General features: G+C 48.8%; 1 protein-coding gene across 1 annotated transcript in view; it reads left to right on the top strand.

Annotated features, from left to right (window-relative positions):
• capn9 (calpain 9) overlaps positions 1-16,988 on the top strand; it is a 106,659-nt gene extending 89,671 nt beyond the window's left edge. The window contains exons 18-20 of the mRNA XM_072498455.1: positions 3,258-3,374; positions 10,835-10,893; positions 15,058-16,988. Coding sequence (XP_072354556.1) covers positions 3,258-3,374; positions 10,835-10,893; positions 15,058-15,084 — 203 coding nt within the window. The 3' untranslated portion in view covers positions 15,085-16,988. The remainder of the gene's footprint in view (positions 1-3,257; positions 3,375-10,834; positions 10,894-15,057) is intronic.
• The last annotated feature ends 520 nt before the right edge of the window (positions 16,989-17,508 follow it).

Genomic DNA, 17,508 nt, shown 5'->3' with positions numbered 1-17,508 from the left:
TCTGGAGCAGTGATCCAGTTTAACTGGATCTGGGGTAGTGATCCAGTGTAACCGGGATATGGGTGGTGATCAACTGTAACTGGGATCTGGGGTAGTGATCCAGTGTAACTGGGATATGGATGGTGATCCAGTGTGACTGGGATCTGGAGCAGTGATCCAGTGTGACTGGGATCTGGGGCTAGTGATCCAGTGTAACTGGGATCTGGGGGCAGTGATCCAGTGTAACTGGGATCTGGGGTAGTGATACAGTGTAACTGGGATCTGGGGTAGTGATCCAGTGTTACAGGGATCTGGAGCAGTGATCCAGTGTTACTGAGAACTGGATCAGCGATCCAGTGTAATTTGGATCTGGAGCAGTGATCCAGTGTGACTGTGATCTGGAGCAGTGATCCAGTTTAACTGGATATGGGGTAGTGATCCAGTGTAACTTGGATCTGGGGTAGTGATCCAGTGTTACTGGGATCTGGAGCAGTGATCCAGTGTTACTGGGTACTGGATCAATGATCCAGTGTAATTTGGATCTGGAGCAGTGATCCAGTTTAACTGGATCTGGGATAGTGATCCAATGTAACTGGGATCTGGGGTAGTAATCCAGTGTAACTGGGATCTGGGGTAGTGATCCAGTGTAACTGGGATATGGATGGTGATCCACTGTAACTGGGATCTGGAGCAGTGATCCAGTGTGACTGGGATCTGGAGCAGTGATCCAGTGTAATTTGGATCTGGGGTAGTGACCCGGTGTAATTTGGATCTGGGGTAGTGATCCAGTGTGACTGGGATCTGGAGCAGTGATCCAGTGTAATTTGGATCTGGGTAGTGATCCAGTGTAACTGGGATCTGGGGTAATGATCCAGTGTTACTGGGATCTGGAGCAGTGATCCAGTGTGACTGGGATCTGGAGCAGTGATCCAGTGTGACTGGGATCTGGAGCAGTGATCCAGTGTGACTGGGATCTGGGGGTAGTGATCCAGTGTAACTGCGATATGGGGGTAGTGATCCAGTGTAACTTGGATCCGGGGTAGTGATCCAGTGTTACTGGGAACTGGATCAGTGATCCAGTGTAATTTGGATCTGGAGCAGTGATCCAGTTTAACTGGATCTGGGGTAGTGATCCAGTGTAACTGGGATCTGGGTAGTGATCCAGTGTAACTGGGATATTGGGTAGTGATCCAGTGTTACTGGGATCTGGAACAGCGATCCAGTGTGACTGGGATCTGGAGCAGTGATCCAGTTTAATTAGATCTGGGGTAGTGATCCAGTGTAACTGGGATCTGGGGTAGTGATCCAGTGTTACAGGGATCTGGAACAGTGATCCAGTGTTACTGGGAACTGGATCAGCGATCCAGTGTAATTTGGATCTGGAGCAGTGATCCAGTGTGACCGTGATCTGGAGCAGTGATCCAGTTTAACTGGATCTGGGGTAGTGATCCAGTGTAACTTGGATCTGGGGTAGTGATCCAGTGTAACTTGGATCTGGGGTAGTGATCCAGTGTTACTGGGATCTGGAGCAGTGATCCAGTGTCACTAGAAACTGGATCAGTGATCCAGTGTAATTTGGATCTGGAGCAATGATCCAGTTTAACTGGATCTGGGGTAGTGATCCAGTGTAACTGGGATCTGGGGTAGTAATCCAGTGTAACTGGGATCTGAGGTAGTAATCCAGTGTAACTGGGATCTGGGGTAGTGATCCAGTGTTACTGGGATCTGGAACAGTGATCCAGTGTGACTGGGATCTGGAGCAGTGATCCAGTGTAATTTGGATCTGGGGTAGTGATCCAGTGTGACTGGGATCTGGAACAGTGATCCAGTGTTACTGGGAACTGGATCAGTGATCCAGTGTTACTGGGAACTGGATCAGTGATCCAGTGTAATTTGGATCTGGGGTAGTGATCCAATGTGACTGGGATCTGGAGCAGTGATCCAGTGTAATTTGGATCTGGGGTAGTGACCCAGTGTAATTTGGATCTGGGGTAGTGATCCAGTGTGACTGGGATCTGGAGCAGTGATCCAGTGTCACTTCTCTCCAGGCCAGAGCCTTAACAGAAAGTTTCACTCTCTAAACACTGGAAAAAATGGCAGTACTCTATATCATTAGCAAGTAATTATTCAGACATTCTAAGTTCAGCATTCATGAAAGGAGAGGTTTAGGAGGGCCAATAGGGGTAAAATAATCTGCTTGCAGCCGCAGAATATGCTCAATGGGGACTCTGATTTGGGCTGTTGTACATTCAGTGAAAGTGTAATGAAAAACACGGGGTGAGTGCACAGCAGTGGAGAGTGATGGCAAGATCCGTGTCTCCTTGTTCTATGATGTGGAGATGCCGGCGTTGGACTGGGGTGAGCACAGTAAGAAGTCTTACAACACCAGGTTAAAGTCCAACAGGTTTGTTTCGATGTCACTAGCTTTCGGAGCGCTGCTCCTTCCTCAGGTGAATGAAGAGGTCTGTTCCAGAAACACATATATAGACAAAGTCAAGGATGCCAAACAATGCTTGGAATGCGAGCATTAGCAGGTGATTAAATCTTTACAGATCCAGAGATGGGGTAACCCCAGGTTAAAGAGGTGTGAATTGTACCAAGCCAGGACAGTTGGTAGGATTTTGCAGGCCAGATGGTGGGGGATGAATGTAATGCGACATGAATCCCAGGTCCCGGTTGAGGCCACACTCATGTGTGCGGAACTTGGCTATAGGTTTCTGCTCGGCAATTCTGCGTTGTCGCGGGTCCTGAAGGCCACCTTGGAGAACGCTTACCCGGAGATCAGAGGCTGAATGCCCTTGACTGCTGAAGTGTTCCCCGACTGGAAGGGAACATTCCTGCCTGGTGATTGTTGCGCGATGTCCGTTCATTCGTTGTCGCAGCGTCTGCATGGTCTCGCCAATGTACCACGCTTCGGGACATCCTTTCCTGCAGCGTATGAGGTAGACGTTGGCCGAGTCGCACGAGTATGCTCGCATTCCAAGCATTGTTTGGCATCTTTGAATTTGTCTATATATGTGTTTCTGGAACAGACCTCTTCATTCACCTGAGGAAGGAGCAGCGCTCCGAAAGCTAGTGATATCGAAACAAACCTGTTGGACTTTAACCTGGTGTTGTAAGACTTCGTACTGTCCTTGTTCTATGGCATTTTATGATTCCTGGTCACTGTCCAACTTGCTCATTTGCCTAATGCGCTGGAGTGAAATTTGGGCTGTCAGATATCTCAATGTTTCCAATTCAGCTCTGATTGTAATCAAACTGCAAATGTTGATCTCCAGGGTTTCAGATCAACAACCAGTTACTGCAGCTGCTGGTCCTCCGCTACACAGACGAGTACCTACAAATCGATTTTGATAACTTCCTCCGTTGCATGGTTCGATTGGAGACTTCATTCAGTGAGTATTATTTAGTTTATAAAGAAATATTTTTATTCTCCATTTTCACATTTTCTTCAAAATTTACACCCCACCAACAGTAAACGGTAACGAATACAATGTCAATCCCCTTATCAACAACAACGATCCCATCCGCCCGCCAACCCCCAAACAACGACCCACCTGACAATACAAGCATCAAATAAAACAAAACCTCCCAAGGAGGAAAAAAAGGAAAAAAGAAAAAGGAATCAGGAATCGCTTATGGTCACCATTGACATATATAGTCGTCCCCCCCCCCACTAATATTCAACGCCATCCAATCCCCGAAAGAGTACCGTGAATGACACACATGAATTGAAGACCCCCCCTGCACCCCCCCACACAGACTCCTCCCCTCCAATTCCTCTTGTAAACTCCTCCCCCCAGCATCGGTTCCTTCCCCCAACTTTTTACCCCAGCTAGACTCACCGAAACCTGTTCTACCAGGCTCTGATGGCCGCAGCCTCTCCCCCCACCTCACTCCCGTTCACTGGCCAGCTTAAACCGGCCAGCATGGAGGCCTCCGCCCGGGTCTCCTTCCCCCTTGCCCGGTCCCAGGAAAACCAAGAAATCTCCTTTAACACCCAAGCCCCAAAGAACCATCATTGCAAATGAAAGTCCCAACTCTTCCCTTGACCAAATATACAGTGCTGACTCATTTAGTACATACATCAACACGCAGTGAAAAAATAAAGTCACATGAGGCTATATCGGTACATGACCTGCTCCCAGTCCCATTTCTCAATTCTGCCACAGTCCTTGTGCCTTTGCAAACCCCTCCGCCGCGTCCGACGTATCAACTAAAAGTCCTTGGATTTGTAGGTCACCCTCAACTTAGCTGGATCGGGGCAGCACGGTGGCGCAGTGGGTTAGCCCTGCAGCCTCACAGCGCCGAGGTCCCAGGTTCAATCCCGGCCCTGGGTCACTGTCCGTGTGTAGTTTGCACATTCTCCCCATGATTGCGTGGGTTTCACCCCCACAACCCAAAGATGTGCAGGGTAGGTGGATTGGCCATGCTAAATTGTTCCTTAATTGCAAAAAATGAATTGGGTACTCTAAATTTAAAAAAAAACTTAGCTGGATACACTATGCCGCACTGCACCTTGCTGTTGTACAGTGCCTTTTTCACCCGGCTGAAGGCAGCATGCCTCTTTGCCAGCTCCACCATAAAGTCCTGGTATATGCGTATACCAGCTCCAGCCTACTGCACCACCCGCTTCTGCTTTGCCCAGCACAGGACTTTCTCCTTCACGCTATACCTACGGATACAAACAGTTACTACTCTTGGCGGCAGACACGCGTTTGGTATAGGCCGCCACGACCTATGAGCCCGATCCAGTTTGAATCGAGAGGGATTGTCCCCCTCCCCCATAGCTCCGCCAACATTGTGGCAAAATACTCCGTCGACCTCGGGCCTTCCACCCCTTCGGGCAGACCCACGAGCCTCAGATTTTGCCGCCTGGATCTGTTTTCCAGGTCTTCTATTTTGTCTCACAGACCCTTGTTGGTCTCTATCACCCTCCGCAGCTCCTTCCCCATCGAGGTGAGTTGATCACTGTGCTGCGATAATGCCTCTCCCACTTGAAAGGAAATCAAAATCAAAATCGCTTGTCACAGGTAGGCTTCAAACGAAGTAACTGTGAAAAGCCCCTAGTCGCCACATTCCGGCACCTGTTCGGGGAGGCTGGTATGGGAATTGAACCGTGTCTTCAGAACCGTCCTTCAGTGTCTCACCTTGCTCCCACACCTCCGCCGCTGCACTTGATACCTCCGCCCTCACCGGGACAATCGCCTCCTGCACCAGCACTTTTAATACCGCCCCCATCTCCTTCTTCATCGCTTCCATGTGCTTTGTGAACTGTTTTTCAAGTTCCACGGCCATCACCTTGGTCTTTTCTTTGCTGTGAGCAATGCGGCCTCCCCTGGTGCTCCAGCCTCCGCTTTCCTTACAGTTCCCTCGCTGACTTTTCCACTCACCGGCAGACTTTCATTAACCTCCTTTTTCACGGCAGTTTTTTCCCCAAACTTGGACATTTCTCCTCCCTGTGCCTGCTTACAGCTTTTTCAGCCTCCGTTGCCCCTGGGACTGGGCTTTAAAACCCCCAAAATACTATTCCTGAACGGGAGCCCTCCACTGTGTGGCTGCCTCCCGCCCGCCGTCACCCGAAGTCAGAGTATTATCTAGTTGCCAAGCAGAATGGATACTTATCATCTCTCACTGCCCAAGACAGCTTCCTGATCTTTCAATGCATTAACATTTTTTTTTAGAGTAGCCAATTATTTTTCTTTTTCCAATTAAGGGGCAATTTAGCGTGCCCATTCCACCTACCCTGCACATCTTTGGGTTGTGGGGGTGAAACCCACGCAGATATGGGGAGAATGTGCAAACTCCACACAGACAGTGACCCAGGGCCGGGATTCAAACCCGGGTCCTCAGCGCCGCAGTCCCAGTGCTAGCCACTGTGCCACATACCGCCCCCACAATGCATTTATATAGCACCCTTCACGACTTCCGGCCATAGCTGGCCAACGAATGACCTCCTGAAGCGTGGTCACTGTTGTAATGTGGAAAACACGGCAGCTAATTTGAGCACAGCAAGCTCCCACAAACAATAATGTGATAATGCAGATAATCTGCTTTTTTAAAGTGAGGCTGGTTATTGTCCAGTGAAAGATAGTAGCCCCTGACAGAAAATTTTAAAATCTTTTCTCAGGATGTGGGCATCACTGGTTAGGTCAGCATTGATTGTCCATCCTTAATTAACCTTGAAAAGGTGGTGGTGAGCTGCCTTCTCGAACCGCTGCAGTCTATTTGGTGCAAGGGAGGGGCTTCCTGGTTTTTGACCCAGTGACAGTGAAGGACGATACTTTATTCCATTGATCTCTTTACCATCTTCGCCGCATCTGCCCTCCATTAATTTCAGGTCTTCCAAAACTCTGTTGCCCCCATCCTAACTTGCATCAATGTTCATCCACCAAACCCTGTGCTCACAGTCCTGCACTGATTCCCAGTCTGGCAACATCTCAATTTTGAAACTCCCAGCCTTGTGTTAAAAGTCCCTCCAAGGCCTTAACCCTCCCTATTTCTCCAGCCAGAAAACCCTCCAATTTCTCTGCATTCCTACAATTCTGACCTCTTGTGCATCTCCAATTTCCATCGCATCACCACTGGCTGTGGCTATGCCTTCAGCTGCCTAGGCCCTAAAAGTCCTGCTAACTAAATCTAAAGAAGCATTATTGCCACTGTCAAGGAATATCCAGCCATACTTTTAAACCATCGAGCTTCTCTCCTTGTATCCCACCCTTTTTACACGAGAATCAATCTTATTCTATCTCTTTGCACTTTCTTCACTACATATACATCAAGGCCTTGGGGAGTGAGAGAGAGAGAGCTGTACCAGTGGTACCAGGCTTGAAGGGCTTTAGTTATGTGAAGAGGCTAGTGAAACTGGGATTGAGGAGGTGACGGGGAGATTTAATGGAAGTTTTCAAAAAATTTGGAGGGGTCTTGATAGTGTAAATAAGGGGAAACTGTTTCCATTGGCAAGAGGATTGATTGGTAACCAGAGATTTAGGATAATTGGCAAAAAACTGGAAGGGGGTGATGGGAGGTTTTTCATAGCGAGAGTTGTTATGATCGGGAATTAAGAGGGCGGTGATCGGGAATGGCCCCTGAGAGGGTGGTGATCGGGAATGGCTCTCGGAGAGGGAGGTGATCGGGAATGGCTCTGTGAGGGCGGTGATCGATAATGGCTCCCTGAGAGGGTGGTGATCGGGAATGGCTCTCGGAGAGGGAGGTGATCGGAAATGGCTCTGTGAGGGCGGTGATCGATAATGGCTCCCTGAGAGGGTGGTGATCGGGAATCGCTCTCTGAGAGGGTGGTGATCGGGAATGGCTCCCTGTGAGGGCGGTGATCGGGAATGGCTCTGTGAGGGCGGTGATCGGGAATGGCTCCCTGAGAGGGTGGTGATCGGGAATGGCCCATGAGAGGGTGGTGATCGGGAATGGCTCTGTGAGGGCGGTGATCGGGAATGGCTCCCTGAGAGGGTGGTGATCGGGAATGGCTCTCGGAGAGGGTGGTGATCGGGAATGGCTCTGTGAGGGCGGTGATCGGGAATGGCTCTCGGAGAGGGTGGTGATCGGGAATGGCTCTGTGAGGGCGGTGATCGGGAATGGCTCCCTGAGAGGGTGGTGATCAGGAATGGCTCTGAGAGGGCGGTGATCGGGAATGGCTCTGTGAGGGCGGTGATCGGGAATGGCTCCCTGAGAGGGTGGTGATCAGGAATGGCTCTGAGAGGGCGGTGATCGGGAATGGCGCCTGAGAGGGTGGTGATCGGGAATGGCTCTCGGAGAGGGTGGTGATCGGGAATGGCTCCCTGAGAGGGCGGTGATCGGGAATGGCCCCTGAGAGGGTGGTGATCGGGAATGGCCCCTGAGAGGGTGGTGATCGGGAATTACTCCCTGAGAGGGCGGTGATCGGGAATGGCCCCTGTGAGGGTGGTGATCGGGAATTACTCCCTGAGAGGGTGGTGATCGGGAATGGCTCTCGGAGAGGGAGGTGATCGGGAATGGCTCTGTGAGGGCGGTGATCGGGAATGGCTCCCTGAGAGGGTGGTGATCGGGAATGGCCCCTGAGAGGGTGGTGATCGGGATTGGCTCCCTGAGAGGGTGGTGATCGGGAATGGCTCTGTGAGGGCGGTGATCGGGAATGGCTCTGTGAGGGCGGTGATCGGGAATGGCTCCCTGAGAGGGTGGTGATCAGGAATGGCTCTGAGAGGGTGGTGATCGGGAATGGCCCCTGAGAGGGTGGTGATCGGGAATGGCTCTGAGAGGGTGGTGATTAGGAATGGCTCCCTGTGAGGGCGGTGATCGGGAATGGCTCTGAGAGGGTGGTGATTAGGAATGGCTCCCTGTGAGGGCGGTGATCGGGAATGGCTCCCTGAGAGGGTGGTGATCAGGAATGGCGCCTGAGAGGGTGGTGATCGGGAATGGCCCCTGAGAGGGTGGTGATCGGGAATGGCTCTCGGAGAGGGTGGTGATCGGGAATGGCTCCCCGAGAGGGTGGTGATTGGGAATCGCTCTCTGAGAGGGTGGTGATCGTGAATGGCTCCCTGAGAGGGCGGTGATCGAGAATGGCTCTCGGAGAGGGTGGTGATCGGGAATGGTTCTCGGAGAGGGTGGTGATCGGGAATGGCTCTCTGAGAGGGCAGTAATCGGGAGTGGCTCTGAGAGGTCAGTGATCAATAATGGCTCCCTGAGAGGGTGGTGATCAGGAATGGCTCCCTGAGAGGGCAGTGATCGATAATGGCTCCCTGAGAGGGTGGTGATCGGGAATTACTCCCTGAGAGGGCGGTGATCGGGAATGGCCCCTGTGAGGGTGGTGATCGGGAATGGCTCTCGGAGAGGGTGGTGATCGGGAATGGTTCTCGGAGAGGGTGGTGATCGGGAATGGCCCTCTGTGAGGGCAGTAATCGGGAATGGCTCTGAGAGGTCAGTGATCAATAATGGCTCCCTGAGAGGGTGGTGATCTATAATGGCTCCCTGAGAGGGTGGTGATCGGGAATGGCTCTCGGAGAGGGTGGTGATCGGGAATTACTCCCTGAGAGGGCGGTGATTAGGATTGGCTCCCTGAGAGGGTGGTGATCGGGAATGGCTCTCGGAGAAGGTGGTGATCGGGAATGGCTCTCTGAGAGGGTGGTGATCGGGAATGGCTCTCGGAGAGGGCAGTAATCGGGAATGGCTCTGAGAGGGCAGTGATAGATAATGGCTCCGAGAGGGTGGTGATTAGGAATGGCTCCCTGAGAGGGTGGTGATCAGGAATGGCTCCCTGAGAGGGCAGTGATCGATAATGGCTCCCTGAGAGGGTGGTGATCGGGAATGGCTCTCGGAGAGGGTGGTGATCGGGAATTACTCCCGAGAGGGCGGTAATTAGGATTGGCTCCCTGAGAGGGTGGTGATCGGGAATGGCTCTCGGAGAAGGTGGTGATCGGGAATGGCTCTCGGAGAGGGTGGTGATCGGGAATGGCTCTCGGAGAGGGCAGTAATCGGGAATGGCTCTGAGAGGGCAGTGATAGATAATGGCTCCGAGAGGGTGGTGATTAGGAATGGCTCCCTGAGAGGGTGGTGATCAGGAATGGCTCCCTGAGAGGGCAGTGATCGATAATGGCTCCCTGAGAGGGTGGTGATCGGGAATGGCTCTCGGAGAGGGTGGTGATCGGGAATTACTCCCGAGAGGGCGGTGATTAGGATTGGCTCCCTGAGAGGGTGGTGATCGGGAATGGCTCTCGGAGAAGGTGGTGATCGGGAATGGCTCTCGGAGAGGGCAGTAATCGGGAATGGCTCTGAGAGGGCAGTGATAGATAATGGCTCCGAGAGGGTGGTGATTAGGAATGGCTCCCTGAGAGGGTGGTGATCGGGAATGGCTCCCTGAGAGGGCGGTGATCGGGAATGGCTCTCGGAGAGGGTGGTGATCGGGAATGGCTCTCGGAGAGGGTGGTGATCGGGAATTACTCCCAGAGAGGGCGGTGATCGGGAATGGCCCCTGTGAGGGTGGTGATCGGGAATGGCCCCTGAGAGGGTGGTGATCGGGAATGGCTCTCGGAGAAGGCGGTGATCGGGAATGGCTCTCTGAGAGGGTGGTGGAAGCAGATTCAATAGTAACTTCCAAAAGAATATTGGTTTCAAAGAGAAAAGATGTGCAGGGCTATGGGGATGGAGTTGGGATAGTGGGACTCTTATAAAGAGCAGGAACAGGAATAATGAACAAAATAATTTCCTTCTATGCTATGCTGATTCCATGTCTGTTTTAAATTTAACCAACCCCGGACATACGAGCGCTGATTTGAAGCTTTTTGAAACACAGCTGGTGCAATGAAAATAATAGGATAGGAGGAATTGGGATTTTGAGTAATGAGGGGTATTTGATTAATGGAGAGGGATGGGGGAAATTATTAATTGGAATTTCAACTAACTGGGAGGAATGTTTGGCCAATGCAGAGACAGGTACAGGTCAGGTCAATCTGAATGTAATCTGGGTACACTCTTATATATATTGTGTCTAGTGCAGATGGAATGGAACCAGCCCCCTCAGATCTGTGTCTGTCCTCTTTACTGTTTTGTGCTCCACAAAGAGGACAAGAGGCCCTGGCTCGGCTTCCATTCAAATCAGCAGGATGATCCCAGGTCATGGGCCTGTAATAAAGGGACCAAGGCTGAGCTTTGTGGGGACAGGCGTTTACAATCGTAAAAATTAATCCGAGGGAATGGATCAGCTTATGTTACTGACCTTTCAAGCCAACTATTTGCAGTCCTCTTTCATTAAGCCGAAAGACAATTTTCTCACACCTTTATGAATAACCCATCGAGATGATAGTAGTTAAATAATTAGGTCTTGTGATATGTCCCGTAGTACTCATTGTGGATTTTATTTTAAAAACAGGACTGTTCAAGTCGTTTGACTCCCGGCAGACTGGTGAGGTGACACTGAACTTGATGCAGGTAAGAAATTGTGCTACAACCAACAGTTGTTTAGTGCAGAGCCTTCGACCCAGCCACATCCACCTATGCCAAGATCAATGTCCCTAGACACTGAAACAATATCAGGCATTTGCATATACATGGGAATGGAAACCACAGATGTCCAAAAGTCAATAGGCTTAACATTCCAGGATGAATGTTGGGATATACTGGACCATGACATCACCAAGTAGCAACAGAAGTAATTTATCTATTCTGATATTTAGCCCCCCGAAATCAATTTTGCGATATAACTTTAAATTTCTATATTTGCACTTTTGATTTGGTCTCCTGCCTTTAAGCGATTAGCACACTGGGCTAAATCGCTGGCTTTTAAAGCAGACCAAGCAGGCCAGCAGCACGGTTCAATTCCCGTACCAGCCTCCCCGAACAGGCGCTGGAATGTGGCGACTAGGGGCTTTTCACAGTAACTTCATTGAAGCCTACTTGTGACAATAAGCGATTTTCATTTTCATTAATATTGGTTTAGTGATTTATTCAAAAGACAGTGAATCACACCTTCAATACTACCCTCGAAAATCAGCCTAGATGTGTACTTAAGTCTCTGGTGTGCTGTGGGACTTGAACCCACAACTTGCTGACTCCAGGGTGAGAGTCTTACCCACTGAGCCATATTCCCATCTGACATGGGATCTCGTTGTCATGGCAGTGGCAACATTTCCAATTACAGCTAAAGTGAGAAAGGTTGTACAAAGCTATGAACTAAGTTGTTGTTTTCTTAAAATACTTAATTCAAGTCTATTATTGACCATTTTGTGCCTGGGAAAGGAAAAAGCTAAACTTACTGGGTGTTTGAAGACCACTGACCAAGCTGAATTCTGTCACCGCTTCATTTTCTCCCTCCTGGGGAGATTGCTCGAGGAAGGAGCTCCCTTTCCAGTCACTGCCCCCCCACCCCCAAAACCAACAGCAGGATTCCACTGTCGGAAAAATGACATTACACTTTTATTGCTCCGCTGCCCAGGATTTCAATGTAAATGATACTTACTGTTGCTATAACGTGCTCAGTCAGTTCCCCAGTTTTATTAATCAGCGCCATGTTCTTGTGCCCAGTCAGTGCACTGCCCTTGTACTTACTGTCCTTCCCTTCTGCTCACTCAATACCCTCTCTTTATCATCTGGTTATTCTTCATTTTGTTAATATGAGTTAATGATATTTTACATCAGGTTAAAGTTCAACAGGTTTGGTTCGAATCACTAGCTTTCAGAACACAAAGTTTCTACAAAGATGTAAGAAAGCAGACAAGAGCCCGAAAGGGCTACAGATCACAAACCCACTCAAGTCGACCTACAACACAGACTCCGCTGAGAGACTCTGCCGTCGCATCTCTCTCACTCCTCAACCACCTTATACACCAGCTCTACAGCAGACGCCGCAACCTGGAAACCAAGATAGAGTCCATATTCTCAACTTGCGTTCAGGACACAGCAGACCAGCTGCGGAACACTGCCAAACAGATGAGACAACAATACCACCTATGCACACCAAGAACAGGAAGCTTGAGAAACTCTGCATCACCACCAGCAGCCACCAAGCCTCCCAGGCACCACAGTTGAAAACAATACAAAACAATACTATTGTCAACTTGTCGGACTACACCCTTCAACCAGACAAAATCAAAGTCCTCAGCAGAGGGCTCAATTTCTGCACCACCACCAAAATGGGCCCCATCAGTCTTGCGGCAAACACGGAGGAATTCATCAGGTGAATGAGGGTCCGTGAGTTCTTCCATAGACCCCAAGAGGCCGACAGCGAACCCAATGAGACAACCAATGAACCGGAACAGCAGACGGAGGGATCTGCGAAGCGGCAACCGAAGAGGAAAGAGTTGAATTAGACACCTCCAGAAGACCGCTGCCCTAGACTTAACATGTATGCTCAGGAGTCGCGTCAATGCCAGATTCATCAGTCGCATTCACAAGACAGCCCCGAATGTCACCCAAGCACAACGCAACACCATCCGCGTTCTCAAGACCAACCGCAACATCGTCGTCAAACCAGCAAAGGAAGGGCCACCATCATACTGAACAGAACGGACTACTGCAAAGTGTACCGATGGCTCAACCAGGAACACTACAGACAGTTACCCGCAGATCCGACCAAGGAACACACCCGCCAACTCAACAGACTGATCAAGACCTTGGATCCAGACCCTCAGAGCACCCTAAGTGCTCTCATCCCACGTACTCCCCGCGTTGGGGATCTCTACTGCCTTCCGAAAATACACAAGGCCAACACACCAGGCTATCCTATCATATCAGGCAATGGGACCCTGTGTGAGAACCTCTCTGGCTACATAGAGGGCATCTTGAAACCCATCGTACAAGGAACGCCCAACTTCTGTCGCGACACGACGGACTTCTTACAGAAACTCAGCACCCATGGACCTGTTGAACCAGGAACATTGCTCGTCACAATGGACGTCTCGGCACTCTACACCAGCATCCCCCATGACGACAGCATTACTGCAACAGCCTCACTACTCAACGCCGATAACTGCCAATCTCCAGACGCAATTCTGCAATTCATTCGCTTCATTCTGGATCACAATGCCTTCACCTTCGACAACAAGTTCTTCATCCAGACACATGGAACAACCATGGGGACCAAATTCGCACCTCAATATGCCAACATCTTCATGCACAAGTTTGTACAAGACCTCCTTCCCGCACAGGACCTCCAACCGGTGTTATACACCAGATACATCGATGACATTTTTTTCCTTTGGACCCACAGCGAAGAATCACTCAAACGACTACATGATGCCATCAATAAGTTCCATCCCACCATCAGACTCACCATGGACTACTCTCCAGAATCGGTTGCATTCTTGGACACACTCATCTCCATCAAAGACGGTCACTTCTGCACTTCGCTTTACTGCAAGCCCACGGATAACCTCACAATGCTCCACTTCTCCAGCTTCCACCCTAAACACATTAAAGAAGCCATCCCCATATGGACAAGCCCTCCGTATACACAGGATCTGCTCAGACGAGCATAACAGCCATCTACACGCTGAAAGATGCTCTCGTACGAACGGGATATGGCGCTCGACTCATCGATCGACAGTTCCAATGCGTCACAGCAAAAAACCGCACCGACCTCCTCAGAAGACAAACACAGCACACAACCGACAGAGTACCCTTCGTCATCCAGTACTTCCCCGGAGCAGAGAAACTACGACATCTTCTTCGCAGCCTTCAACACGTCATCGATGAAGATGAACATCTTGCCACGGTCATCCCCACTACTTGCCTTCAAACAACCACGCAACCTCAGACCATTGTTTGCAGCAAACTACCCAGCCTTCAAAACAGCACGCAAGCCTGCCATGGCAACCTCTGCAAGACGTGCCAGATCATCGACATGGGTGCCACCATTACTCGTGAGAACACCATCCACCAGGTACGTGGTACATACTTGTGCGACTCGGCCAACGTTGTATACCTCATACGCTGTAGGAAAGGATGTCCCGAAGCGTGGTACATTGGCGAGACCATGCAGACATTGCGACAACGGATGAACGGACATCGTGCGACAATCGTTAGGCAGAAATGTTCCCTTCCAGTCGGGGAACACTTCAGCAGTCAAGGGCATTTGGCCTCCGATCCTCGGGTAAGCATTCTCCAAGGCGACCTTCAGGATGCGCAACAACGCAGAATCGCCGAGCAGAAACCTATAGTCAAGTTGCGCACACATTAGTACGGCCTCAACCGGAACCTTGGATTCATGTCGTATTACATTCACCCCAACCATCTGGCCCGGGCTTGCGAAATCCTACCAACTGTCCTGGCTTGAGACAATTCACACCTCTTTAACCTGTGATTATCCCGCTCTCCAGTCGTTCCGTCTGGACCTGCAAAGACTTGCATTCAAAGTATCATCTTGCATCATTGACTTTGTCTATATATGTTTCTGGAACCCACCTCTTCATTCAGCTGAGGAAGGAGCTGTGCTCCGAAAGCTAGTGATCCGAAACAAACCTGTTGGGACTTTAACCTGATGTTGTAAGACTTCTTACTGTGCTCATCCCAGTCCAACGCCGGAATCTCCACATCATGATATTTTACATGATCAACCCTTTTCATTGTTTAACCCATGTTGCTGTGTTTTTTAAACAGTGGCTCTACATGACCATGGACATTTGAAGATGGAACCGGAGATCCTTGCACTTCAGTGCATTCTGCCATCACAAAGATCTTGATTTCAGCATTAACAGGGGTACTATGTGTAAACAGAATGAGGTCTTATTTGTTCACTTTGTATTGTACTTTAGTACTTTATTGTACTTCCTTGCTGGAAGTGTTTTGGAGAACTTTCCTGTTATTGATGGTGTTGCTTTCGATATATTATCTACTGTTATTCCTCCATTCTAAAGCCAACATTTGCAGGCATTCCACATATCCCTAATGTAGGGATATGGGCAATGATTGGGTAAATATGATTAAAACGATTTGCTTGGATAAACATTGACGCAGACTGGTTGGGCCAAATGCTGGTTTCCTTTCTGTACTTTCCCATTCAGTCCATCCTTTGTAGTCTTCTCCCATTGAAAGTCATCCATCTAGTACCTTAAAGTCACCAATTAAAGGCTGCCCTGCAAGCATATTAACTTTTCCACTAAAGTCCATCCCTTGGGGACATTAATTCACCTATTGTGGCATCGAATTGACAACCCCAATCTTTTTACCTTAATTAGTTATTCGTCCCATTTTTCATGGATGGATTATCTTATCATTAATTGTTCACTCACCAAAAACCAAAATAACCTTGTTGAAGGTTTGAAGGAATAGCCATTCATGAATGGTTGAGGTGCATTTAAGGGGAAGCTAGATAAGTACATGAAAATAAGAGAATATACTGATCTGGTTGGATGATGTGGGGTGGGAGGAGATCCATGTGGGGCATAAACAGTGGTATATATATACTGATTAACTATTTGGGTAAATTCTATGTCATTTCTGAGGGCTTTTTAATTGAAAGAATTTAGCCTTTCAGTGGCAAATTTGCTTTGGCACAGCAATTGGATTATCAGTTCAGCTGTTAGGTACTTATAGAGCATGTTCATGGACTGTGTTGATGCTGTACAATGTCTTCTCACACGATAACTGGACACATTATTTGGTTTCTGTTTAACTGACCTCAGGTTTTTGTGAACGTCCAGCACAGATCTCATGTCTTGTAACATCTTCTCTTATCGCACTGACTTACTGCCTGTTTATACTCGCAAAACTCAACAAAATGAGCTGGAGTTCAAAAACCACAGTATTTTTTTTCAAGATGAAAGCTGGACCACCTTATGTTGGTGGAGAGGAAATTTCAATCAGAACTATAATGTGCCTTTAAACCATTTGATGCAAAAACTGCATTCAGCTGCACACTGCCATAAACTGCAAGACCAGTGCAGCACATGAAGAATGAAAATTCTCTTTGTATTAGAAATATTAATGGGAAGACCTGAAGAATTTTATACATAAACTCCTTTCCATTTTGTTCACTATATTCCTACCTAATCTAATCCAGGCTAATCTAATCACTGGGTGGTGCTTCCCTGACCCAGACTGTCCTGGTCCTATCTCAGAATGTTCCAGTGCATGCCAATTTGTGTCAATACTGTCCAAGTGTGCTAATACTGGCCCAGTACTATTTCAGTATATACCAGGTGCTGTCCCAGTGCTGTGCCAATACTGCATTATACTTTGCTACTTGGTGTGCCAGTGATGGCTCGAGAATATTTAAAAAAAAAAGATTGAATTCATTAGTCAAACATTATAAATTGGCACAATCACACTCATCTGAGTCTGCATCCACCAGAAGAGTTCTAATTTCTCATATTTCCTAGGACAGTGTTTGTTCCATTGTTTTGCTCCAAGATGTGACTGAATTGCTAGTCAAACCCAATAAAAATTCAACACTCAAATACCCAAAGATGTCAAAGAGCTGCCCTGTAATTTTTAACCTTTGGTTTAGAGTCTGCTCTGCATTTTATACCATTTAAACCAACTTTATGCTGATGCGGTGGAGATAATGGAAATAAAGTCTATAGTCACTACCATGTTGTTTTACTGCCTCTACATTGTTCACATTTCAATTATTTCCTGCTAAAGGACTCCTGCACCATGTTTCAATATTTGCAAGGGGATGGGGCGAGAATGCAAAATGAGGGCAAAATGTGGAATAAAAATATAAAATGGAGGAGATATTCATTCTGGCAGGATCTGCAGGGAGAGAAAAACAGTCAGTGTTCCAGTTCTGAGACATTATAGGTTTTGAGCAAGCAAAGAGGAGGGTGGCGGTTAAAAGGACAACAGGAGGACTTCCGGGTGCGGCGATGACCAGCGGAGTCGCACGTTTCGGCAGCTCCCTGTGAAACGGACTTTTGGGCTCTTGATAGGAGCCCCAACGGCAATTTTGACGGCTAAAAACACTGTGCGGTAAACCAGAAGGGAATCCCCCTGGACACGGATGGAAAAAGGAGGAGAGAGTGGCCAGATTGCAGTGGATCCTTTAGAACAGCGGCAAGGAAGGCAAGCAAAAACCAAGATGGCGTCGGAAGGTGGCAGTTTAACATG

The sequence above is a fragment of the Scyliorhinus torazame genome, chromosome 4, assembly GCF_047496885.1.
Source record: "Scyliorhinus torazame isolate Kashiwa2021f chromosome 4, sScyTor2.1, whole genome shotgun sequence".
Classification (NCBI taxonomy): domain Eukaryota; kingdom Metazoa; phylum Chordata; class Chondrichthyes; order Carcharhiniformes; family Scyliorhinidae; genus Scyliorhinus; species Scyliorhinus torazame.
Note: the sequence above shows the minus strand (reverse complement) of the source record. Positions and strands in the feature narration are given on the sequence as shown.